The sequence below is a fragment of the Lissotriton vulgaris genome, chromosome 3_1 (genome assembly GCF_964263255.1).
Source record: "Lissotriton vulgaris chromosome 3_1, aLisVul1.2, whole genome shotgun sequence".
Classification (NCBI taxonomy): Eukaryota; Metazoa; Chordata; class Amphibia; order Caudata; family Salamandridae; genus Lissotriton; species Lissotriton vulgaris.
In genome coordinates, this window is record NC_141689.1 from 40,848,932 (window position 1) to 40,875,569 (window position 26,638).

A 26,638-nucleotide genomic window follows, 5' to 3' on the forward strand; every position below is an offset into this window, starting at 1 on the left:
AAACTCAGGGCGGAGGCCCCACAGTCATGGAGCAGTGTATGCACTTGAGGCGGAGGCCCCGCAGTCGTGGTGAAGTCTTCACACTCAGGGTGGAGGCCCCACAGTCATGGGAGAGTCTCCGCACTCATGGCACAGGCCCCAGAGTCGTGGGGGAGTCTCCACACTAATGGCAGAGATCCTGCAGTCATGGGGGAGTCTCGGCACTCGTGGAGGAGGCCCCGCAGTCATGTAGGATTCTCCACACTTGTGGCAGGGGCCCAGCTGTAGTGGCGTATTCTCCGCACTTTTGGCAGAGGCCCTGCAGTCATGGGGGAGTCTCTGCACTCGTGGCAGAGTCTCCAACCTTGTGACAGAGGCCCTGCAGTCGTAAAGGAGTCTACCGCACTCGTGGCAGAATCTCCTCAATCAGAATTGCACCCGAATGCAGAGACTCCCACATGAGTGCGGTAGCCCTTTGTGAATCAGGCCCATAATATTTCTTGGTATAATTCTGTCAGTCAGTCTCTTCCGAAAAGTATATATCTTCCATATTTAAGAAACTATAGCTTTTAACATCAGTTCCTCTGTGACCTGAGGGATATGTGAACAGAGGACGTCTCCTGCTGCACGCAGCTAGTCGCAGATGTCTCACTACACAATATACTCCTTTGGTGGCACTATTTCTGTACCCAAAGGTAAGGCGGTGTACGCACCATGAAGACAAAATATGGTTTACTGTCACAGACAAGTACTGTACTGTGGGTTTCCGACACAGTAGGTATGGTGCTTTCAGTCAAACCTGCCACCTGATCTTCTTGCCTCGAAGTAGGCAACAAGGTATAAAAAAGATCTAGTAACGCTTTGTGAAATCTGAAAATCTTTAAAAATGATCATGATATTAATAACAAAGCTGCAGATTCTTGGAATGATAATAGAAATGATCATGACTTCTGGGCTTCGGATGTAGAAAAAAGAAAACAATTGATCCCCTCCCCACCCCCCTATAAAAACGATGATTGGTTGAGGTAGCTGCCATGATACTGGATGCTAATGGTCATGCAATGTTTGATCTCTCACTTATCCCACATCTGGATGCCTTCTGAGCATGTTGCAGAATATCTTATAACTGGATTGAGGCTCCCTATGGATTAATCTATTTACTCCAAGCTAAAGGCAGTATGTCCTAAACCCATCAGCCCCAGAAAAGTAGCAGCTAAACCTGTCTTGGATCCCTGAATGATTACACATTTAACTAGATATGGCGGTGATACAAAGAAGGGCATTGACAGAACCTGGGTGTCTTTCCAAGAAAAGCTCTTAGATGTGATTTGGTACTTTTACAAAAATGCAAGACATGGCAGAACAGAAGATCCTATTGATCCTTATATGGTTGAGCTTATAGGAAGTGTTGTGGAAGCACCTGCCCTGATCCTCCTGGACCTCTCAGTGGCCTTTGACACTGTGTCCCACCACACCCTGATCAAGAGGTTTCATCTGATCAGAAACCTGGAGGACACCCTGAAATGGATTCCATTCGTCTTCCACCGAAGAACACAGAGAATACGCCTTCCACCATTCACCTTGGAGCCCAAGATCATCATCTGCGACGTCCCTCAAGGTTCATCCATCAGCAATATTCTGTTCAACGCCTACTTGACTCCCTTGGCCAACATCGTCAGAAACCATGGACAGAACATCACCTCCTATGCAGAAGACAGCCAGCTCATCCTCTCTCCATCCAAAGACCCATCAACCACAAGGACCAACTTCCACCTGTGCATAACCAACATCGCCGACTAGATACAAAGCAACTGCCTTAAGCTCAACACAGACAAAACAGAAGGTCTGATTTGCGTGAGCAACACCTCCCCATCTAACTTCCTGGTAGATCCCTCCCAGTCTGGTTTCCGCGCATCATGTAGCACGGAAACAGCCTTGGTGGAGGTAACCGATACTATCAGACTTGCCCTGGACCAGGGAAATTAGGCTTTGCTGGTTCTCCTGGATTTATCAGCAGCCTTCGACACCATCTCTCATGTAATCCTAATCCAGAGATTGATGTAGTAAGCAAAGCACTGGGCTGGCTAAACAACTTCTTGGTGGATCCGAACCATTTTTTAACTCCAGAATCATGGCCTTAGATAAGGGGGTTCCGCAGGAATCCATCTTAAATACCAATATTTTTTAAATACATGTGGTTCCCGTGGCCAAAGTTATCAGGCCATGTAGCTTTAATATAATTTCGTATGCCGATGATGCTCAACTTGTCATCACTATGGGGTCAAATGTATGTATATGATTTCTAGAGCACAACTGTTACTCCAAGGAGTGTCCTGGAGCTACTGCAGAAGAAGCGCTAACCGAGGGGGAATGAGGGTATGGACTTAGGATTTAGGAAAAAGACAGGTTTTGAGCTTCTTCTGAAATAAGGGGGTAGCCTCAATGCATCTGAGTTCCAGAGGAAGTTTATTCCACAGAGAGGGGCCCAGAAGAGAGAAAGATCTGCCCCTGGACTTCGCTTTCTTAACCCACAGAACTTTGGCAAGATAGAGAAGGCAGAGCGCAGATTTCTAGGGGGAGTGTAGAACTTAATTCTAGCTAACCAGGTCCAGTTCCATAGAAGGCTTTCTGGGTGAAAAGCAAAGTCTTAAAACTGATCCTTTTCCTGATCGGGAGCCAATGAAGATCATGAAGAAGCCTTGATACATGGAACTTACGGGGCAGACCAAAAATCGCTTGCACAGTTGTGTTCTGGAGCCGCTGTAGCCTATCAATCCGGTAGTCAGGTAAACCTAGGTAGAGTCCATTCCCATAGTCCAATCACACTGTGATTAAGGCTTGGATTAATTACTGTTCGCCGTCTAAGGCAGGAGAAACAAAAACGTTCTCAACATATGTAGTTAGACAAAACAAGTGCCACCACGGTGTTAACTTGGGAGTGAAACAGCAATTGTCCATTTAATTTAATGCCTAGGATTTTCACTGACGAGTTTTGAGAAGGGGTGGCATCAGTTGGCCACAAAGACTGCCAAGATACCTCTGCAGCATGTCCAAACAAGAGGAGCTCAGCCTTCCCAGCATTGCATTTGAGATGATTTGATGACATCCAGCGAAAGACTGCACTGAGGCAATTTTGAATTTTCTCACCAGGAAATGACTTACTTTTCGTCCAGGAGAACAGCAGTTGGGTGTCATCAGCGTATGACACAATTGTGGCCCCTAGTGATTCTGCCAGGGTAGCTAAGGGGGTGAGATACACATTAAACAGTGTATGGCTCAAGGCAGAGCCCTGTGGCACTCCCACCCTCAATTTGAGAGGATAATCCTGGAATGTGGGGTACCACACCTCTTGTCCTCTCCCTTCAAGAAAGGATGCTAGCAAATTCCAGGCGTGCCCTCTAATTCAAACAGAACTGAGATGGGCCAGAAAGATGTGGTGAGAGGTAGTATCAAACGTGGCCGATAAATCCAGGACAGCCAGCCTGATCATCTGAATCACCTTATCACCTGAATCACCTGATCAACTGAATCAAGGCTAAGTCTGATGAAATAGACTACCTCAAGCAGTGCTGTCTCAGTACTGCAGTTGGGACAAAACCTAGATTGACTAGCATGTAGCAGGTTGTTGGTTTCTAAGTAGGAAGAAAGCTGCTGATTTACATGTTGTAAAGAACTTTCGAGAGAGCTGGAAGTAAAGAGATCGGTCTTTAATTGGCCCGTTCTGTGATGTGGGCTGGGTTTTTTTGTTTTTAAGAAGAGGCACAATTTTTGCCTGATTCCATAATTTGGGCACAGTAGCTGATGGAAGGAAGGTGTTGATTTACAAGTGGGTTTATAGCTTCCACACCTGGAAAATCCAGAGTCTACTCCAGTTCAGGGAATGCCCGATAAACATTGCCTCCTGGATCACAGCTAATTTCCTTCAGTGGAATGCCAGTAAAACAGAATTTTGGCTTTTTGGAAAGGCACATGCAGTCTTGTCCAATGATTGGTGGCCAACAGAATTGGGACATATTCTAATCCCTAAACCTTCTTTACAAAATCTGGGTGTGATAATAACCTCTCCATGAAAGAGCCCGTGTATTCAATCTTGGGCATGTGTTTTGGTCCGATGTGTATGCTCAGGAAGGTGTTTCAATGGATCCCTTTGCAGATCAGATAACCTCTTGTTCAGGCATTCATTGTAAGTCACCTGGACTATGGCAATATGACCCTATATGCAGACAGATATTTTGTGAAATCTGTCAGTTATTGATATTTTTAATATTGGGAGAATGGAGGGACTTCATTAAAATTGTTCATTTCTACTCTACTCTACACAATTTTATAACACATTTTCACTTCATATTTACGCACTGCAATTCAGTTACCTTAGTGTATTTATTATTCTTTCGGTTCCACTCATACACAATTTCTGTCTGTCACATAAAATATCTCGTGACAGACCATATTTTCTCCTGGGTAAGGAGAGCCCAGATGATGAATAGGGCGGTACCGAATGGGAACTGATGGGCACTTTTTTCCTAATCAAGGATTTTAGCGTGTTCTGTTAAAAAATGTTTGCGCTGGTCACTTGCTAGTCTGCTTTAGTTGCGTCATACGCTTGGTTACACAGTAGAACCACACTTTTTCTTGACCCACAGACATATTTTGTTGTGTATATGTAATGTAGTACTAGGGCATGTGTCTGTGATGGGCCGTTAATCTAGCCCTTGGCCCCCCCAAGTTATCTTTTTGTTTACTCATTGTAAGCCACCTGGGCTATGGCAATGCCCTAACTATCAAAATTAATGAAGGCCTCATTTCTAAACTCAAAGTTGACCGGAACACGACCGCCCACCCGGTCTGCAACCTTCCTCCTCAGCTCCATCTGAACCTATTTTACAATCACTTCATTGGCTTCCATAAAAAGAGTGCTCTTTTTAAACTTCTTTGTTTATTTTTTCAAACCTTTGCACAGAAGCGGCCAAAATTAGCTGGAAAACAAATTGCAGCCTTACATCCCAGCCCATCATCTTAGATCTAATGAACTATTCTTGTAAGGTGCTAAGCGTATCGGTACAGCCTGACATGGGGGCCGGTCCATCTCCTTCTTGGCCCCCAAATATTGGAACAAGTTACCCCTACAGCTGCATTCTTGCTTGGACTTAACTTCATTTAAAAAATACTTAATAACATGGTTCTTTAACTTCTAATGTTATACAAACTATGACGTGTGCAGGCTGCTCAAGCACCAAGGGATCCTCTCTGGGATAATTTGTGCGCTCTATAAACTCATATAACATAACATAACATGGAACGACTCCTGGTGGCCTGCTGAACTGTGCCCCTCCCCCACCCCCATAGACCATGCCTGGAACCTCTGCATCATCTTGGACAGCAAACTCACCATGAAGAACCAGATCCACCTACTGTCTCACTCTGTGTATGCTCCAAAAGATCTTCAAGCGGCTCTCAATCTCCACCACATACACCGTCACTCAAGCCCTCATCACCAGCCGCTTGGACTAAGGCAAGGTACACTACGCAAGAATTACCAAACACCTCCTGAAGAGACTGCAGAGCATTCAGAACTCAGCAGGCAGATTCACCCTCGACCTCCCCAGATGGACCCACATCACCCGTTACCTGAAGAAACTCCACTAGCTCCCCACCCACAAGAGATGCCAATTCTGGATTCTGACACATACCTACAAAACCCTACACAACCAGGAACCAACATGCATCAACCATTGCCTGAGCTTCCACCAACCCTCCAGACTCCTGTGCTCCGCCTCCCTCTCCCTCGCTCACACCCCCCATTCTGCCAAAGCAACAGTGGAGAATACTCCCTCTCCTACCTCAGTGCGAAGTCCTGAAACAGCTTCTCCATCCATCTGCAGACCTCACCCTCCCTCCTGGAATTCAGAAGGGGTCTCAAGACCTGGCGATGCAACTGATGCCACCCGAGCAGCCTGGCCCTCAGTGCCTAGATACGCTTGCAAGTGATTAGCTGTTCTTTATAAATCCGGTTTGATTGATTGATTTTCTTGGGAGTGCCAATAAGGCCAGGTCTTCGGTTAAGCATATAGGGGTATTGTTTAAATTGATCCTAAAGTGGGAGAATGTGCACATTCCAAAACTGATCAACTGGTTCAATATCTCCTGTTTGTGAATCATTTTACAAAGGAGATGGGAAAACAACAGTTAGAGCTCAAGTTTCTTTGGCATAGGTGTTTTTGCCAGTGCAAGTAAATACACAAACCATTCTACTGGCCAGTGCATCACCCAAGACAGGTATCAGCTCAGTGGCCAGTTCCTGCAATTCAAAGAAACAATGTTTTTAGCACAGAAGAAGGGAATGGTGGTTTCCCTTTAATAGAGTGCAGGTAGGATTTAGCTTGTTTAATGAATGTAATGTGTGAGAAAGAGTTTTGCTTTTGTGTACATGCCTGTGTCCCAGATGAGCCACGACAACCCCGACAACTCTTCCTCGATACTCATTTTTGATAACAAGATGAGCATTTGGTTAAATTTCAAGGATGTTTCACTGTTGAAAGAATCCTCTTCTTCTATCCCTCAAGAAAAGGCAGCTCTTTCTAGTATGCAGACTGCACAGCACAAATAAATCTGGAATCCTCCAGCACACGGGTTATTCTGAGGAGGGGTCCCGGAGACAAGAAACAGGCTTTACGAGTTCTGGAAAATTTATCTAAGGTCCCTGGATGGCATTAAGGAATTATTCTTTGTATCAGGCAGGGAGGAGTTCTGGTCTTCCTCCTCTTAACAGGTTCCTCACTTGCTGGAGTTCCAGAATGATGGTTATAGGGTAATAGTTCACAAGTGATGGTCATTCCTAAGCCAAAACTAACAACATTCTCAACCTTTCTACTCCCATATTTTCTGCAAAGAGATGCTGCTCTTTCTGCTCTTCGACTGAGACAAGTGTCATCACATCTATCCCAGAGTTCCATGGCACTGAATTCCAAGATGTTTAATTCTAATCATAATGTATGTCCCTCCTTCCATCCTCTTGAGCTTCTAAGGAAAGCTATCCGTACAGCCAGCTCTTGGTCTTCAGCCTGGGATGTGGCACCGAAGTCGTCTTGGAGTTGTATTGTGAAAGAGAAAGGTGTTTCCAGATAATATTCAGAATTAAATTTAATTTGTGTGTGCTGTGTGTGAGATCCACCTTGAAGGAGCCGTTGGAGAGTATAACAGTTTGGTCCGAGCATGTTCTAGCTGCATTCTTTAATGGAAAGTTCTAAATTATATGTAACATTGCATTTTACATAGCAATGAATGTTCTTGTACCATGCAATGTTAGGAGGGAGGGCATTAACTGCTCACGATAGCACTATATAGGGGTGGGCGGAACTCCGCGAACTCTGCTGGAGGAGCGAACTGTACCGCCCACCCCTAAGGAGACCTTGCCCTTTGCTGCTACCTCGTATAACATAAGCCAGTGAAAGCTGACTTAGAAGAGTGGATGCAGGACTTTGAAGAATAAAGAAGACATACCTTTAAAAGGAGCACATATGGTTAAACCATATGAATCAGCTTCAACCACAGATGGGGAAATATACCCAATGTCCCGTAAAAGGGACAACACTCTGAAAGGATGGATTTCCTAAAAATGAATGGATATTAAAATTCAAAAGACTAATGTTGAGTGCAGTGACAGGTGATCCCATCAGGTCTCACCTTTGATTCTCCCGGTGACGTACAGGAAGCCGTCCTGGTCATGCTTGCCAAGGTCCCCCGAGTGCAGCCAGCCCTCCTCGTCCAAGGCCTCTTTGGTCTTATCCTCCATGTTCAAGTAGCCCATGAAGACGTGTCGGCCCCAGAAGCAGATCTCCCCGGTGCCGTCCTCCTCCGGCCGGTGAATGCGGGTTCGGCAGCTCTCCATCTCTGTTCCACAGCTGGGAAAGATACCATAGAGAGAACTGAGGTTACACTTCAGCGGTGGTGGTTGCTGGGACATCCACAAACATCAAAGGAGAGCGTGCTGGTGTTGCCCTCTAAGCGGGACACTAGTTTCTTTGGAGAGGAGAGGTGGTGTTCCAAGCCTCCTTTCCACTCCAGGTTGCTGTGGGTGACCTTTCTGTACCAGCTAAAGAGAAGTGATGAGTAGAGGGACATGGCTGGAATCACAGGTGAAATGAAGATGCGAATGTCAAGCCAGAGTTCTGAGTTTTTGTACATGCACAACACTTTTGTAACATCTCACAATATTTTGATATATGCACAGTAAAATTTGAATTAGAGCAAATAGTAATAAAAAGCACAAACATTACTCAAGACAATAACAACTCTAGTTCTGCACAGTGTGCTATGGCCCTTAGCTGAAGCACTAAATGCAGCTGGTGATGACTAAACGAGGGTCAATGCCCAATGCTCTTGAAAACACAATAGCAATGCGAATGCACCTGATCCCACACCCCATAGCATAGAATGGGGGATGGCCATTCTCCTGTGGAAGTAAAGGTACCCAAAAAGAGATAAAACCTCTCTTGGCAATCGAGGTTGAAGATTTATTTTGGGTGGATTGATGATCAGCAAATGGAGTAAAGAGCCATGCATTTGTCACAGGTTCATAAAAGCTGTCGATGACAGGCTGCTACAAAGAGAGAAGCAGCGTAGAAATTCAGGAAGTGGAGAGACTGCATTAGGTGGTCTCCTTAAAATGGGGATACCTTAAGACCTGATGCTCCTAGTCAGCTGCTCCTCACTCAGCGGGGATTCACAATGATGATGAATTGGGCAGATCAGAGTCTGACGCATGGATGCAATGCGCAAGCCTACAGACACACAGCATTCACACTGGTCTATCCAGGGCCCTCTCACTGAAGTAACAGCACCTGGGTGCTGGCTGTGTGACAACACAGTGTCAAATGAAGTACAAAACCTCAAGGTCGATTTGGAGAGGTGGTGCTTTGTGTAGGTGATTGTGAGTCGCCAGTCAGCAGATATGTAGTCTTAGCGTTAGGTTTCCTGAGGGAACGGCAGTTCAGTCTCTGCTGAGGAGTAGAAACAACTTATTTTTCTTGTGTCTATGTCTCTGGCTTCTTGGATCTCGCTGTGCAGTTCCACACAAGACAGCCAGCAGCAACATCGGGACAGGGCAGCAGAGACATCACAGTTCAGTCAGGTTTGTTCCTTTTCAATACAAATGGAAAGCATTCAGCTCAACATTCTGGAAACAGCAGCAACAGGATCCACTCATCTTATCACCTCATCCCATTATTTCATCTCATCCTCTCATCAGTTTATCTCATCATCTTATCTCATCATCTCATCTCATCATCTCATCTCATCTCATCATCTCATCTCATCATCTCTTCATCTCATCATCTCTTCATCTCATGTCATCATCTCTTCATCTCATCTCATCATCTCTTCATCTCATCTCATCTCATCATCTCATCATCTCATCATCTCTTCATCTCATCTCATCTCATAATTTCTTCATCTCATCTCGTCATCTCATCTCGTCATCTCATCTCATCATCTCATCATCTCTTCATCTCATCCCATCATCGCATTTCATCATCTCAGGTCTGTGTCTGAAGTAATGCCCGAAATGATGGACAGAAGCTTCAACTTGTTTTTCCACATTCTAACACTTGGACAGCACCCAGTCAGTCAAAAATGTATCTACTAAATTAGAACAGAGTTTCCTTCCTCAGAGAGGTTTTCGGGAAGAGCACTCCTGCTCCCCTCTCAGAAGTGGTGGTTCCTACTTGTCTACATCTGGCCATGACTCAACGGAAGCGCTTGCGGAACATCAAAATGATCGATGACACAGGCAACACCGATGTCACACTTGCTAATTCAAAGATGTAGGTGTTATCAACGCCCTGTAATCAAACAATCAATTATAAATCTACAACACACGTACTAAACTATTAAACCTGTTGTGAATACATCGCACAAGACACTACATACACTGGATGGTTTTTCTATGTAAACCTACACCGCCCTCTAAAAGTAAACCTTTGCTTACTCTTGAAGACCAAAAAGAAGGTACTTAGTCCTACCCATGCCGAAGGGGGTTATCTCATAAATTGCCTTAATGGTCCTGCACTGGCTTAAGCAGCCCTACTCGTGACCAACTCAGATGCCTGGTCATGATCTTCCAATGCCGAAGTGTCGGCTTTTAAGAAGATGCTGAATGTCCAGACGTGGCATGCTCCGGTGAGGAGGCTTTGCGTGACACTCAGCCAGAACTGCTTTCACAAACTGGCTTGTAAAGGTACCTGGGCTGAGTGTGGGTTAAACCAGGAAATAAAGGAGTTAGTTGGATTTCAGGCCCCTACTTCTTTTCCTGAATTTATTGAGTTGACATGTTTAATTGAGCATCAACTGCAAGACAGACTTGGGGCAAAATGGAAGTTTTGAGCTGCTCACTCAACTTTCCCTAAGACTTTTTGTCCGGTAAATCTGAAGCTACTATTGGCCCATTGTCTTTTGAGGAGTCTGCTCAAGCTGAAACTGTGTGCAGCCCTTCCACAGAGAGTGCGAAAGAATGCTGGCATACAGCTGGGCGACCTTCATCTAAGGTCACTTATTGTTACATATCATAGGCAATGCGTGGAAAGCCATGATGCATTGTACATCTCTTTTCCTGATTGTTCACCATGCTCAGCGCCCACGTATTATTCACTTTTGGCCCTAATTTCTTCCTCAAAAGATTGGTTCTTCCTTAGTGAAGTATCCTTCTTTTAATGTGTTATTTTCTGCTTGGTTAATTCAATGTTCCTCATTATTATCTGTTTCTCAAATAGTTGCTGGTAGACATCTTTCCTTTTTCTTGTTCATGGTGAAAGAAGGGCTCTCGTGTCCTGCTGTTTCTCAACAACACTATCGAAATCTCCAATCAACAATCACAAAGATAGCCAAGGGAGGTTTTCTACGCTTTGCAGCTTGTTTCTTCCTAACTGTGACCCTCTAAAGGATACACCGGTCACCTTTTATACATTTTATTCTGCGGAGAGTGGCCCCGTGCCTACAATAAGGAGTTGCCCTTTCCTCTGGCAATCGAGAAGGGCACTCAACAGCCCCTATCAATGTTACGTTATGATAAGTTACTAACATTTATAAAGCGCACGCACACCAGACATTTTCTTGGCGCTAGAGTAACTGAACCCTTACATGCTGCTCTCTCTTCCATTCATATACTTGATTGACGAGCCATGTTTTTAGAAGTTGTCTAAATCTAAAATAACAAGGACTGCTCCTGATATCCAGTGGGAAGGAGTTCCAGATACGGGCGGCGAGTCCAGAAAATCTGACGCCGCTAAGGCCTTTCTTTTTAGAGGAGGGACTAGTGGGGAGATTCAGGTGAGTGGCTCTCAAGGTACGAGTAGTTATGTATTTTTGGATGCGGGTACAGATGAATACTAGGCTGCTACCATAGAGAGATTTAAAAATGATGTGAATGAATGAATGAATGAATGAAATTGAAGTTATATAACGCGTTTATACCCTGAGGCCTCGTAGCGCTTAGGACCGGACAAACAGAAAGGCACAGCAAGTTAGAGGGTGGTAGTAAAAAGATGAGTTGTAAGGAGTTTACGGAAAGTTTGTAGGTTAGGTTCCCTATGAAGAGTAGGGAGAAGAGAGTTCCAGTAAGAGGAGGCATTCCAAGAGAAGGAACGTCCACCTCATCTGGATCTCCGTACTTTCCTCGTGGTAGCGAGGAAGGCGGAGCGGAAGTGAAGACTCCTAGAAGGTTGGTAAGGAGTGACCAGAGGTTGGGTTATAACGGGTCCAGTTTTCCAAATGGCTCTGTGGGCCAGGCACATCGTATTAAATTGTATTCTGGACTGAACAGGCAACCAGTGAAGTTTCCTCAGTGCGAGTCTTGCAGATTGTCCCCGAGGGATCTCAAGGAGTAGGCGAACCGCACAGTTCTGGATGTATCCAACCTTGAATGCAGCTTGCTGTGTTACCAGCAGCCGGGTAGTTTCCTCCCTGGAGGGTGGTGTGGCCTTGCTTGGCTGTTAGTAGATGAATCTGGCTGCCTGATTTTGTGCCAGTTGTAGTGTACGGTTGAGACCTTCAGGAGGGCCAGGTAAAGCGAATTTGGATAATCTGTCCTCGAGATGACTTAAGCGATAATGACATTGATAAGAGCAACGAAGGTAAGGAATTTATCTATCTTTCTAATTTGCCAAAGCTGTAAAAACACAGGACGATATCACTGCCTCTAATTGGGGTTTCACAGACAGGTTTTTTGTGCAGTCCGTGTCCAGACGTTTTCAGTGGGGGACATCTGTGTTCAACAAGGTGAGAATATAAGGCGATAGTGTTATCACAGACAAAAAATAATTAGTGATTTTCCATTTGCCACTAATGCTTGCCTCCACAAGTAGTCTAACCTTGAATTTGCAGATTTTCTTTGCTGAGAGTTGTACCTTCACCCCTGAAAAGGTAACGTGATTGCCATGCAAAAACCATCAAAGTTCAGAGAGCCATGAAAAAGCCCTTTCAAATCCTAGGTCCCCTAATTGGTCCAGCTGTTCAGTACCTCTCTGTCTGTCGAAGAACTTCCTGACAGTCTGAGGTAGGACCCCACCCACACCACCAACAGTAACACCACCTGAGACTTGTGCCTTAAACAATCAAAAATCTCGGTTCTCTAGTTTAATTCATAGATAGATCTGATGATATGGTCACATTCATCCACAATCATAGCTTTCTATGGAATAAAAATAAGATTTAAGGATGGGCTAGCGAAGCAAAAAGGCATCCTGACCAGACAGTCAAAGGTACTCTCTACACGGGTGAGCTTGTGTGTGCATATGGTTGGTCCCCTTGACAATCTTTAATGTAAAGGACCTTTGTCTGCTACAGACCATCAATGGCTCCTTGATTTTGATGGAACTGCTCTCAAATGATTCATCTCACGAATTATGGACTATGCGCCAATGTTCAAGATTAAGTAATCAAAGTCTTCTCTGATGTTCACACTATACTGTAATCTCCAAAGAGCAACCTATTCTGCATCACTCTTCCTCATTTACTGTGAACATATACAAGGTATGAACCTTTTAGAAGGAAATTGACTCTTGAGGCGGAAGCCGAGAGTACTGCTATTTTAAAATTATTTGTGTTTTGCTTTTAATCTGCACCTGTAACTACCCCTGCCTGGGACACTCACCTTGCTTCGCGCAGCCGATTTGAACGCTGCCGCGAGATTGCCGCCGTTACAAGGGAAGCCCTCGACCCTGGCCACGCCCACCGCCACTCGGCCATGCCCCCCTCTGTTTCCCCTTAAACGATGTGCTTGCCCCAGCCGCGAAGTGGGCGCGCCGATCTGCGCCCGTCCGGGGCCGACCGGGGCAAGGGGCCATAATTCCTGGTCCCTCCAGAACACCAAGGAAGGTATACAGCTTAGACTCCCTTCACAATCTAAGGCCCCCTTTAGAAAACAGATGCTGCCACCCTTATCACCCTCTTGATCTACCCACCTTCTGCTCACACTGCAAGACAAGACTTAACACTGCCCAGGAAAGAATTGACCGGCAGGACTTTGTAATGTTTCTTCTAAACTGCAGATCTCTGCCAAAGCCTAGTACGGAAATCTCCCTATTACTAGAGGAACTCGCGCCAGACGCACTCTTTTTAACCGAAACCTGGTTAACCCCCGACTCCGACCCTGATCTGATACAAGCACTTCCACCAGGCTATCAGATTACACGTAGAGACCGGGCACAGGGGAAGGGCGGGGGACTTGCAATTATCCATAAAGATCTGTACCAGTGCGATTGCATCCCGGTTACTGTCCCCGACTGCGAAAGCATGTCCTTCTCCCTAAAACTTACCCCCAATGAGAGCTTTATAGGAACCCTCCTTTACCGCCCGCCTGGCCCTCTGAACCAATTCCATACAACACTACCATCAATAGCAGCAGAACTTGTTACCTCCCCCTCCAACTTTACGCTGCTGGGTGACTTTAACATCCACTTTGATGACAGCTCAGATAGTGCAGCAAAAGAGCTAACCGCGAGCTTGGCCGCAGTTCAGCTAGAACAACTTGTCTAAACCCCCACGCACATTAAAGGGCATTTGCTCGACCCTGTGTTCAGCAACTCCGGTGAGCTCAAGGTAGCCCCCACTATTCGTCTTGCGTGGACCAACCACTTTTTAACCCCCCTTACCTGGTCCACCTACAAACCCGTTCGGTGTACTCCATCTCCGAGAAAAATGAGGAATTTGTCCAGGCTCCCACTAGAACAATGGTCCAGCTCCCTGGCAGACTCAAGACCCTCTCTCTCACAGGACCCCTCTTCAGACAACATGAATTTTGACAATTGGATTCTGAAATCTCTTGACTCCATACTCCCCATTCGGGACATCAGCTTAAAAAGGACACGGGTTACAGCCCCATGGTATTCAGAGGAGCTCAGAACAAAAAAGCGCCACTGTAAGAAGCTCGAGAGGAAGTGGCGTCTGGAATATGCCACCACAGACAAAGCTATCTACAGGGAAGCCATCAATGCTTACAAACTTGAAATAAAAAAGTCACAATCCATTTATTATAATGAACAAATAACGATGGCTAGGTCAAAACCGAGTGAGATCTATCAAATAGTCAAACGCCTAACTAAGCTTCCCCCACCCATAGCTTCCAATGACAACCCCACCGCGCGCTGTAACGACCTAGCTGAATTCTTCTATCAGAAAATAAATAAAATCTATGTCACATTCGCAAGCCCATTCCCAGACCCCCTCACTGATGTTCCCCAGCCCCCAAGAGAGGCAGAGTTCTTTCCACGAATAACTCTGAATCACATCCCTTTGCTAGATCTAGAGGCTCTGGAACTCCTGTCACTTCAAGTAAAGTCAGGCTCCCCCTGTGACCCAGCCCCACCCCGTACTATGGTTGCCGCCAGCCAAGTCATTCTCCCCACTCTTATGGAGTTGCCCAATAACTCCCTAATAAAGAGTAACGTTCCACTCATCTGGAAGAAAGCTATGGTGAGAGCACTCCTGAAAAAGCCCAACCTTGACCCTAGTAACCTCAGCAACTATCGCCCCATCTCTCTGCTGCCTTGGGCGAGTAAGATCTTGGAAAAACACATCAACCTTCCTCTAACAAGGTTTCTCGAGTCTAACCACCTACTCGATGCCTCGCAGACAGGGTTCCGTCCCAAACATGGGACGGAAACGGCCTTGTTAGCCGTGACCGAAGAAGCCAGGTGGATTCCGGATCGAGGAGGATCAGTGGCAGTTATCCTCCTCGATCTGAGTGCCGCATTCGACATGGTATGTCACAAAACTCTGCTGTGTCGACTTTCCAACTTAGGAGTGTCCGGGGATGCTCTGGCCTGGCTGGGATCCTTTCTGAGTGGAAGGACTTTCTAAGTCTTTGAGGGAGACTCCACTTCCACTAGCAAGCCTCTGGACTGTGGTGTACCGCAGGGCTCGTCGCTGAGCCCCACGCTGTTCAATGTGTACATGGGACCGCTGGCTGAGATCGTCCGCCCATATGATATTAAGATCATCACATACGCGGACGATACTCAGTTAGTGGTATCCCTAGCACAGAAGAACAGCGAGCTAACACAGACCAATCTGGAGGCATGCATGGAGGAGGTCAGGAAATGGATGACAACATCCTCTCTTAAGCTCAACGGGGACAAAACCGAGCTTATGGTACTTGGTCCCCCAGCGCTGCTCACTATCGATCACCTATGGCCCACCAGCTTGGGCACACCGCCCACCCCGAAAGACAATATAAAAAGTCTGGGGGTCTGGCTGGACAAATCTCTAACTCTCAACACCCAAGCAACCAAAACATCTGCAATCTGCTTTGGGCTCATCAGGATGTCAAAAAAAATCCTCCCACTCCTGCCTTTTGAAGCCAAGCAGATTGTGATACATGGCCTAATACAATCTCGACTCGACTTCTGCAACGCCCTGTACTTGGGGGCACCGGAAAATGTGTTGAAAAAACTCCAGCGGGTCCTGAACTGTGCTGCACGCACGCTGCTTCAGATTCCACGCAGAGCATCAATAGAATCCGGACAGAGAACCCTACATTGGCCCCCTGTTAGGGAGAGAATAAAAGTTAAAACCCTGTGCGTGTCCCACCAAGCCTTTTGGAGAACCGGTCCCAAGATCAATCATTCCCTTCTCTCTCCTTACTGCCCCAGCAAGCAACTCCGTTCTACTCACGCTTTTTTGGCTGCAGTCCCCCGGATCAAAAGGTCAAGAGCAGGAGGAAGATCCTTTACGCTCAATGCTGCTAAGTTGTGGAATTCACTCCCTGTACACCTAAGATCAAATTCCAATCTGCTATCCTTCCACAAACAGCTTAATACCCACCTCTTCACCAACTGAACCCTTCTCCAAGCTGTTGCTTCTTGAGGCACTATCCTTCTTTCTTAGCGCTTGGACGCCTAAGGGCAGCAGTCGCACTCAACAAAACCCCTTTTCATTTCATTTCATTTAATTTCTTTTCATTTCATTTCATTTCATTTCTTTTCATTTCATTTCACCTAACAATCCCGGAGTACACGGACCATGCTCTGCTGTATCTCAGAGCCACAGCGGCACTTGATTTCAGACACTGTGTCGACCACCAAGGTAATTACTTAGCTCGCTGTCTGAAATAGGATCCTCAAAAGTTGACATAGCTCCACATAACCATCCAATCCATCCAACCTTCCTATTCAGAACTGATGGTCTGCCCTTACAGTTCATAGCATCTCACCAACCCTAGACACTATTACAACATTTCTAGTCTTTGTTTGCCTAGTCTTCTGCAACATAGTAAAATGGATTGATTTTGAACTCCGTCTGATGGGGACCTTAAAAAATACCATCCCAGCCTCACGCCTGTGGTCAGTGGCCCACGACCAGGCCAGCTCCAGGCTTAACTATGGCAATGGTTCTTGGGTTAGGGTAATGGAGGCTCCAGGACATAATACAGAAATAGGGAGAGAAGGGGTACGTGGTAATAGACGCGGGACATAGTGTACTTGCATATATATGAACCTATATCCATAGGGTAGCACTTAGGCTACCAGATCTAGGCAGCAGAGAGCCCTGTTAGATATCTCAAGGCACAGTTCAAACATCTCTTCACTTTCTCCATACTTGGCTTCAGCAGAAGCTGATCAAGCGTTCTTCAAGGATGGACAATGCATCCGTCGGCAGCACTTCTGCAACTTCTCACCTTCCGTAAAATCTGGGCATGAGTTCAAGAAGGAACGTTCTTGAATGGTAAATCTGAGAATGTGCCAAAATCTATGGGTGGATGCATTGGAACACCCATGCGCCCCCCGTGGAATGCCTCCTTGGGGCAGAATAGCACAAAGCAGTGGTTTATCAAGCGACCCAGGGCCGCACAAGTGACCTTGCCTGGCCTGATCAATCTGTCTTTGTAGTGGCGTCTTCCTTGCGCCTCCTTAAATGGTGCAAGAGCGACACAACTAAATGACAAAAGCACCAGCGCCGACCCTTTTCCAAAACAACAATCCAAGAATACTAACAGAGCCTTTCTGTTCCTTCCAACACTTTTCACAAGATACATTTATGGCAAGTAGGCCAGCTGGCAGCCCTTCTGACCTGTGTCCACCGAAAATCCTTCAAGACAATCCTTCTAGCAACCTCTGCTGCCACTCCAGTACGAAGCAACATGAACAATTCCTTAATTAATGGAACATTTCCTGAAGAACTCAAAAAGTCATACATACGCCCATTACTGAAGAAAACAAACTTGGACCCACTGAACCCTGACAACTACAGACCAATTACAAATGGACCTTTCCTGATAAAAAGAGCTGCATTCACCCAGATATCACACTTCTTTGGAGATAATGCCATACTATCAGACTTCCAAACAGGATTCCATCCAGGAAGAGGCACGGAATCTGACCTCATTGCATCTGGGGTGATTTGAAGAACACAGTTGACCGCAGCAGGGTTGCTGCGTTACTTCTCTTGGACCTCTCGGGTGCCTTTGACATGGTTGACCATGACACTCTGATACAAAGACTCTGCAAATCCGGCATGGAGGGACCTGCCCTAGACTCTCACATCCTACCTTCGCAACAGAACTAATGTAATCCATACCCCCCCTTTTCTCGTTCAAACTGTACTTCACAAAAGCAGGGGTCCCTCATATCATCTCACTCATGCTTTTCAGCATCTACATGATCAATCAATGTCACCTCATGTGCTATATCTATGCAGATGACACCCAAATACTCCTTCAACTGGAATGCCCCCAAAGACATTGGAAAGTTGCATTTTTTCAGCTGTTTCAGAGACCTGGATCAATAGATGACGTGGAGCCGTCTCAAATTCAATGCTTCCTAAATGGAAATTCTCAAGTGTGGCAGTTGGAAAAATGATGAGCCACTCACTGCCAGGCATTATGATGATCTGGGAACACTGCCTAAAGTGTCAATGGAGGAAAGAAACCTCAGAATGACCATGGATTCCAAGCTATCAATGAATGCCCAAGTTGAAAAACTAGCAAGTTCAAGCTTTGTTAGTATAAAAACTCTGCGCCAAATCTTCCCCCAATTGGGATTTCCACACAAGGTCCAAGCTACCATCTCTCCTGTTCTGTCCAAACTCCATTACACCAATAGCCTCTACCAAGGATGACCTTTAACGGCTATGAGAATACTACAACGGATTCAGAATTTGGCTGCCAGACTACTCTTACATGTAAAGTTGCAAGACCACATCTCCCCTGCCTTGAAAACCCTGCATTCGTTCCTGGTTGCCAGAAGATCCACCTTCAAGCTGCTTTGCATCACCCACAAAGCGATACATGGAACGATACCACTCTTCAACAGGAATAAATTCATCAAAAACATTAAACAAAGGGACCTCTACTCTAGATTAGCACCTCGCCTAACGAAAAAAACTATGAGTGGCACATTTTTCTCTGTTCAAGCAACTAAACTATGGACATCTTTACCCCCCCCAATACAAGATCCACAGATAACCACCTTATATTCAGAAAACTACTCAAGAATTTACAAACAGAAAAATACAGCATATAACTTTGTATATAAGCAGTTATTTGCACTACAGATATGTACCTATATATGTGTATTGCTGTGTATAAAAATTCGGACTCATCTCAAACCTCATTATATTACTCTTTCCAAAGCACTACCCTATTTCTCACCCTATACCACCATTAATATATCCTCTACCTCCATTTCCTCATTCATCGCAATCCCCATACCACTACTATGATCCCCAAAATAACCCTTTCTAGACTCTTTACTACTCCGATCTCCCAAACAAGTCTTTCTAAACGCTTCCCTCTGACTCATACCACTCCACCTCCCTTTTACTCATGCCAAGCCTCCTCCTACTGCTGTGAGCTCCTCCCCAAAAAATTCTAAGTCCTTCCCTCTTCTATCCCTCCACTATCCTTTTCAATCCAAATAACATGTCCACCACTCAAATTAATTTCATATTTCACTATACAAATTCACCACTAATCCCATGGTATTTTCCCCCCCAAGCGCTGGATTGCCCGAGACTGCTTGCCCGCCGAACTGCTCCTGAAGCGCTGTATGTCTCTTGAGCGCTGTGGCACCAGAGACTGTTGGGCCCGAAGTGCCGCTTGTGCTCCCCTGTGAGCCCCCGAGAAGCGTTGTGCCTGTGAGCCCTGTTGACCGCCCCGCGCTGTGGCCCGTGAAACGCTGCCTGGGTAGCTCACCGCTGCGGCCCGGGAGTCCTTGGGGCCTCTGCGCCAACGTCACGGCGCACCACCCCTTCGGCAGAGCCTGCACCGTCATTATCGCCCCCTCGGCGGCCCTTGGAGCCAGGAGAGGGCCGCAGCATCGTGTCCACAGGCCGAGCTAGGCCTGAAGCTGCCTACACCCGCACCACGTGATGGGGCGCCCAGCCGCGTCACAGGCGCGCCCCCGCCCTTGCTGTGCTGCGATTGGCTTGCCAGGCCGTGCCCCTTCAAGTGAGGCCTCCGATTTGCCCAACGACGGAAGAAGCCCCCGACCGGCCCGAGAATCGTTACCGAGAGGGCCTGGAGGAGTAGGAGCCCCCTCCGTCTGGCTGCACCCGCGGCACCCCCTACCATCAGCGCGGGGCCTGTGTAGCCCTACTGTGCCCCGTAGGTGGCCTCAGCAGTGCAGGAAACACATAGGAGGGCTCTGAGATGAGCGAGGGCCCTCCATCCTTCCCGGAAGACGCCGCAAGGGCCCGGGAGGACCGAAGAGACAGGTAACCACCGGGGAGGCAGGCGGAAGGCCCTGAGAGCGCCCCTCCCCTGGAGAAGACCATTGTTGGGCCCCGTTGGCCCCGGTGGTGCTTATAGCACATATTAAACTGGGCAGTAACCCTTTATTGACTGGTGAGCCGGCAAGGCTATCCCCTGACTGGGGGAACGTGATTGACAATTATCCTTCAGACCCGGTTAACGAGATGTTACCCTGCTTTCAGTGAGAGGTTGTTTGAGCCTGCAGGCCCCAGAGTTACCAATGCCTAATGAAATGTTTTACCTATCCCTAATGAAATGTTTGCCTTCCACAATGAGATGGTTATTTTTACCTATTGAGATGGTTATTCTTGCATAAGGAGAAGCTGCCTGATTTCTAATGAAATGTTTAGTACTGCAGAAGGAGTTGTTGACTCAGTGCCTACAGTACATAATGAAATGTTTATTCCTTTAATGAAATGGTTATTGAGACATGCTACATTGATTATTGAACTGCTCCCTTTGCTCCCCTGATTAAATGCTTTGATGAGATATTGATACCTTGAGTATTGATTACCCGGATTCTGCCTCTAAATAAAGCTTATTGATTTTAATCAACCTAACGGGTGTGGTGTCAGTCATTGTGTGCGTTTACTGGTTCAGGGGTTGTGTGTTGTATGGTCACTTTACACCTAAGCTTCCGGGTGCCTACCTGCTCGCGGCAAGCTACCCCCTGTGGGATTGGAGACCCCAGTTCCTACACAAGTAATAGAGAAAATTTCCATGTTTGAGAAGTCGCTACTCCAATAAGCACAGAGAGATAGTAGAGAACTGTAAAAGTTTCACTGTAATCCATTATGCAACTGACCTCATGTTAATGACAGTGCTGTAGAAACAGACCTAAGTGCATCAGGCAGAGAGGTGAACCAAGTCTGTGGAAGAGGAGTGCACTGACCTTGTGATTCTGAATGCATCTGGTTGTGATGTCGTATGCGGCCCAGAGCATTCACTCATCCCGTACACCTCCATCAGTGGGATGTTGAGGCTCAAGAAGAACTCCATCGTGTCGTTGGTGATCGGAGCAGCTCCTGTCATGTATAAGGCACAGCGGTCAAGACCCAGGGCTGTTTTGACCCTCTGAAAGACTAAAGTATTAGCCAGCGTGAAGCCCCAGGGCATGGAGCTAATTCTGTAACAGAGAAAAGAGAATCAGTGATTGCTCAACTGCTCACGTAATCTGTTCATAAATGAAACATCTTCTAGAGCATTTCATAAAAAAAATTTATAAACAGTCCTTGACTTAACATTAAATGTTTGAATCTTGAGAGATACTGTACAAAGTACGCATAGTAATAGTCTCTAAGGTTTGGGAGACCGAGACCTCCTTGTTCTTTTTCTGCATATAAAGTATTTATGGCAATTCGAGGTGTCTTTTTAGCCCAGACAAAAGCTGAAAACATAGATTCCATTCTTGAAAAGAAGGATCCCGGTAATGAGCATGGGATGGTGGAAAACAAAAAGTTAAATAGGGGGAGGACCGACATCTTAATTAATGCCACCCGGCCTAAAATAGACAGGGGTAAGGTATTCTAGCGTGAGAACAGATCCCGAACTTTTTTTATTAAGGGTTCAAAATTCAGAAAATACAAATCACTCACGGATGGCGTAAAATAGACCCCCAAATATCTTTTGGGTCTATTGTTAATGCAGTTTTGAAAATCTGTGTGTAATTCGGGAGTAATACCACTACAAATCAAGATTTTGGTTTTCCTCCTATTGATTCGATACCCTCCTAATGCTTCAAATTCTGCAAAAACAGAAAGAGCCCGTGTTTGCGAATGCATCTCCGGTTTAAGGAGAAGCATCATATCATCTGCATATAACTTGATTTTATCCATAGATAATATAGGTGGTAGAATATCTGTAGAATTCCGGATTGCCAGTGCCAATGGTTCTATAAAGAAGGCAAAGAGAACCAGGGACAGTGGGCATCCCTGTCTTGTCCCTCTTTGCACTGAAATTGAACCCACCATGGATTTATTAATGAGCACATGGGCTTTTGCACCTTGATACAAATTTTTAACTAAGGTAATAATTTGTGAGGGGATTCCAAAAAATTGTAGAATAAAAAAAAGTGTATCCCAGACCACCAAATCAAAAGCCTTTTCTGCATCTAAAAGAAAAACTAAAGCCGGCACCTTACGTGTTTCAAAGTAATCTAAGGCCTCAACCAAATAGTGAATATTAGTGATGAGTTGACGACCTGCAATAAAACCATTTTGATCTGAATGAATCAGATGCGGAGAAATATTGTTGAAGCGTATTGAAAGTAATTTAGTGAGGATTTTATAGTCCGAATTAAGCAAAGTTATGGGTCTATATGAGTTAGGATCATTTGCTTCCTTTCCTTTTTTTAAAAAGCTAACCACAGTCCCGTCATAGAATGATGATGGAATTGAACCACCTTCCAGCATAGAATTGGATAATAAAAGTAAAAGATTAGATAGGGAGGAGAAAAATATTACAAAGAATTCTCCAGGGAAACCATCTGGTCCACAAGCCTTACCCTGTGGTAGAGATTTAACTACAGCTTCTAGTTCATCTTCCGAAAACGAAGATGCCATTGCTGCTTGCTACGTCCTAGATAGAGTAGGAAGATTATACTTATTTAAGAAATTGTTTAATCTGTTTTGATCCGTGATATGATGTGAAGTGTAGATTTTCTCGTAATGAGACAGCATAATCTGACCTATCTCTGCTGCGTCTGAGGTATCAGAATCATTTATTGGAGATTTAAGAGAGTGAATTAGATTAGCTGCCGCTTGTTCTTTAACCTGCCATGCCAAGAATTTGCCTGTAAAATTACTGTGTTCATATGTTTTTTGGGCTTGCCTGCAGAAAATTTCCTCACTTCTCTCAAAATAATGTAAGCTCAGTTCACGTTTTGCAGCGTTTAATTGGTTAATCAACCTAGTAGGTGGATTCTGATACATTTGTTCTACCAAATCCTGAATATTCTTCTGTAATAGATTCTTTGTGTCCCTGAACGCCGCTGATTCCCGTGCATCCCTTCCAATAGCAATCCCCCAGATAAATGCCTTAAGTGAGTCCCACACCATATGAATAGGAGCAGTTCCCAAATTTCGATCAATAAAGTTCTTTATTTCATTTTTCAATAGGGTCACCCAAGTTGCATCGGCCAAGTATGCTTTATTGAACACCCAGCATTTTACCGCACTAATGCTTTCCTCAAACGTCAGTTCTAATGTTAACAGAGCATGATCGGAAAAGCCATTGTGTAGAAATCTTTGATAGCTATTCTTAAAGACTAGAAAAAAATCGATACGAGAAAATGACCTATGTCTTCCCGACCAGCAAGTATATTCTCTTTTATGGGGATTAATAACTCGCCACGGATCCACAAGATCTAAAGTTCTTACATTATTCGTAATTGTCTTAAATGTTTTAGGTTTTGGTTGTTTTTTACCACCCGTGCTGGAATCTAGTTTGAGGTCCATAAGTGTATTAAAGTCCCCCCCAATCACAATATCACCTCCGACCAACAAAAGAGACTGAAACATTTCCTCATAAATTTCTGAATTATCATTGACTGGGGCATAAAAGCTTACAAATGTGATAGGGGAGGGCCTATTCTTAAATTTACATGTTGCCCAGCACCATCGACCCCGGTTCTCAGCCTTTGATTGCAAAATCTCTATCTCCATATTCTTATTAATAAAAAGTTCTACTCCCCTCTGTGACTCTGAAAAAAAGGAGAACCCCCGATACAAGGCCCACCCTTTAAACATGGAAAAATTGTCAGCTTTTAAGAGAGGGATATGTGTTTCTTGAATAAGAATAACAGCAGGATTTTCAGTTAAGACCCATTTCTCTATTGCCCGCATTTTTTTTTATTGTTCAGGCCGTTCACATTAAACAAAATGATTTTTATACTTTTTCTAACCATTCTGATAGTTATTACAAAAGCTTTGTAAAAAGACTACTCCCCTCTTTGCCTGACATCCCCCTTTTTTTTAACAAAATGCAGAAGTTCAAAGCCCATAAACAGAATACTTTTATCTTCAGCTAGCAGACCAAAAAATGAAAAAATAAAAATAATAGAATTTTGCCAAGACCTGTATTTTTTAATATTTTTCCCCCCCTGACCTCCCCCCTCCCCTCTTCTTCCATCTGTGGCACCTCCTTGCTCTTCCTCCCTCCTCCCACGCACACCACAGGATTCTCTCCCTTCCATTTGAGGTGTCGTGTTGATACACCTCTTCAACCTTCTTGTCCTGCCCTGCCCCCACCCCAACATAGTGCACCAAAATAAATCACTTAGTGGAAACCAATGCCAAAAAAAAAAGAGAAGAAAAAAAAAGAAACAGTGTCCACATCTCATGCAAGTAGTCTATCTTAAGTCCGAAATTAGCCATTTTGAATCCCATGTAATAGCTCTTGTGCTGCCTCTACATCCGATAGCATGTAGAATTTACCCTTGAAGAGCACTCTAAGTTTTGACTGCTGAGCTATCATTGCTTGTGCCCCATGTGCTTTAAAATGATGCAGAATTTTAACAAATTCTTTCCTTCGTCTTGCAGCCACCGCAGACATATCTGAAAAAATCCGGCATTTCACTGTGGCATTTACCGGGAACTGTCTTTGTCGAATTGCTCTAGTTAGAATTTGCTCCTTTACCCTAACATCAGCAAAGTTGATGAGAATAGTCCGAGGTAGCGTTGAATTCGTAGGAAGGTATGCAGGAACACGATGAGCTCTGGTGATCGTTAAATCTCATTTATGTTCCGGTATCACCTACTGTTGTAGAAATGTAGAGACCCATTGAAGCATATCTGACCCCTCAATTCCTTCGGGGACCCCCACTATACGTAGGTTGGATCTTTTATTGTAATTCTCAAGATCATCCAGCTTATTCTCAAGAGCCCTAGATGTTTTGCATACGTCTACAGTCTCTTTTTTTACTGCCACCATTTGATCCTCGAGAGAGGAAATCCTTTCCTCTGCCTCAGTTAGACGAGCTGGAAAGGTGGACACTAGCTCTTCAATTTTGTCCATTTTATCCAGCCTCTGATGGATAGCTGACAGCTCCACGTTTTGTGATCTCTTAATCTCTCTTAGTTCGTCTAATATTAAGTTTAGCATGTCTTTTACGGACATCTTCATCTCTCCTTCTGTTTCTGTATCCATCTCAAGTACAGGGGCTGTGGAGCCTGCCACCTCCTCCGCCAGATTACTGTTAGATATAGAAGAGAATTGAGATATTGAACTCCCTGCACCTTTTTCCAAAGCCACAGAATCCAGTGAATCCATTGTTGTTTGCTTTAGGTCAGACGTGGAGCTAGATGCTGCCGAAGCATGTTGTGTAGATGAAGCTGAATTCAAAGAGGGGCTGACAGTTAGACTTGGATCGCTTGTACAAACTAGATGGTCCTGGGTTACTGCCCCTATTTACAGCAGTTTCAGAGATCGGATTATTGATCACAAGAAGAGTTTTCTTTGCGAACAGAGGAAATTGTTTTGGCGGAGGGGGTGGTTGTGCAAGAGGTTGAGGTTGAGGTGAGGCAAGGATATCAGACCTATCACCATTATCTTCTAGATCATTTGACCAATTTGATTTGATTTGATTTGATTTATTTATTTCTAGAGCGCACGAATGCCCAAAGGCGTCTTGGCCTTGATCAACTAGTGAGGACTTACCTTCAAATGCAGCTAAAAGACCAGTAATCAGGTAAATAATCAACTGCTTGAGGACCAGATGCTGAGGTATCTTGCCTCACAAGCTAGGGCTGGGGCATGTGACTGAAGAAAAGGTGAGGTAGAAAGTGTGGTCACAGAGGCAGATGAAGTGGAAAGATGAGAGCATTGGAAGCAGTTCAAGGAGCAAAGCTGGTACAAATAAAATCTAGACTGGGAGTGGAGCAGCATGGAGAGAAAAAGCCACACCCAGGTCACATCTCCTTGCCAACCTTCAGTTTTAGAGATCTACCTCTGCTATGATGTTGACAGTCACTCCAGTGTCCAATAAGAACATGACGTCATGACCAAGTATCCAGGAAAAACCCTGTCACATTGCCGTCATTTCATGGCACCTGTCACGTCTCTGTCGTTACATAGCACCCATCACGTCTCTGTCGTTTCATGGCACCCGTCACGTCTGCGTCATTTTATGGCACCCGTCATGTCTGTCGTATCATGGCACAAGTCACATCTGTTGTTTCATGGCGCCCATCACATCTCTGTCGTTTCATGGTACTCATCATGTCTTTGTCGTTTCATGGCACCCGTCACGTCTGTTTCATGGCGCCCATCAGATCTCTGACGTTTCATTGCACCCATCACGTCTCCGTCATTTCATGGCACCTGTCACGTATCCGTGGTTTCATGGCACCCGTCATGTCTGTCGTTTCATGGCACCAGCCCCGTCTTTCGTTTCATGGCACCCGTCACGTCTGTCGTTTCAGG

The 26,638-nt window shown here is 45.3% G+C and overlaps 1 protein-coding gene across 4 annotated transcripts in view; it reads right to left on the reverse strand.

The window, feature by feature from the left end:
- LOC147725893 (long-chain-fatty-acid--CoA ligase ACSBG2-like) overlaps window positions 1-26,638 on the reverse strand; it is a 680,835-nt gene that overhangs the window by 39,664 nt on the left and 614,533 nt on the right. For all 4 annotated transcript variants that reach the window (XM_086960036.1, XM_086960035.1, XM_086960038.1 and 1 more), the window contains 2 exons: window positions 21,111-21,344; window positions 7,663-7,880 (listed from right to left, as the gene is read on the reverse strand). In XM_086960036.1, coding sequence (XP_086816162.1) covers window positions 7,663-7,880; window positions 21,111-21,344 — 452 coding nt within the window. The remainder of the gene's footprint in view (window positions 1-7,662; window positions 7,881-21,110; window positions 21,345-26,638) is intronic.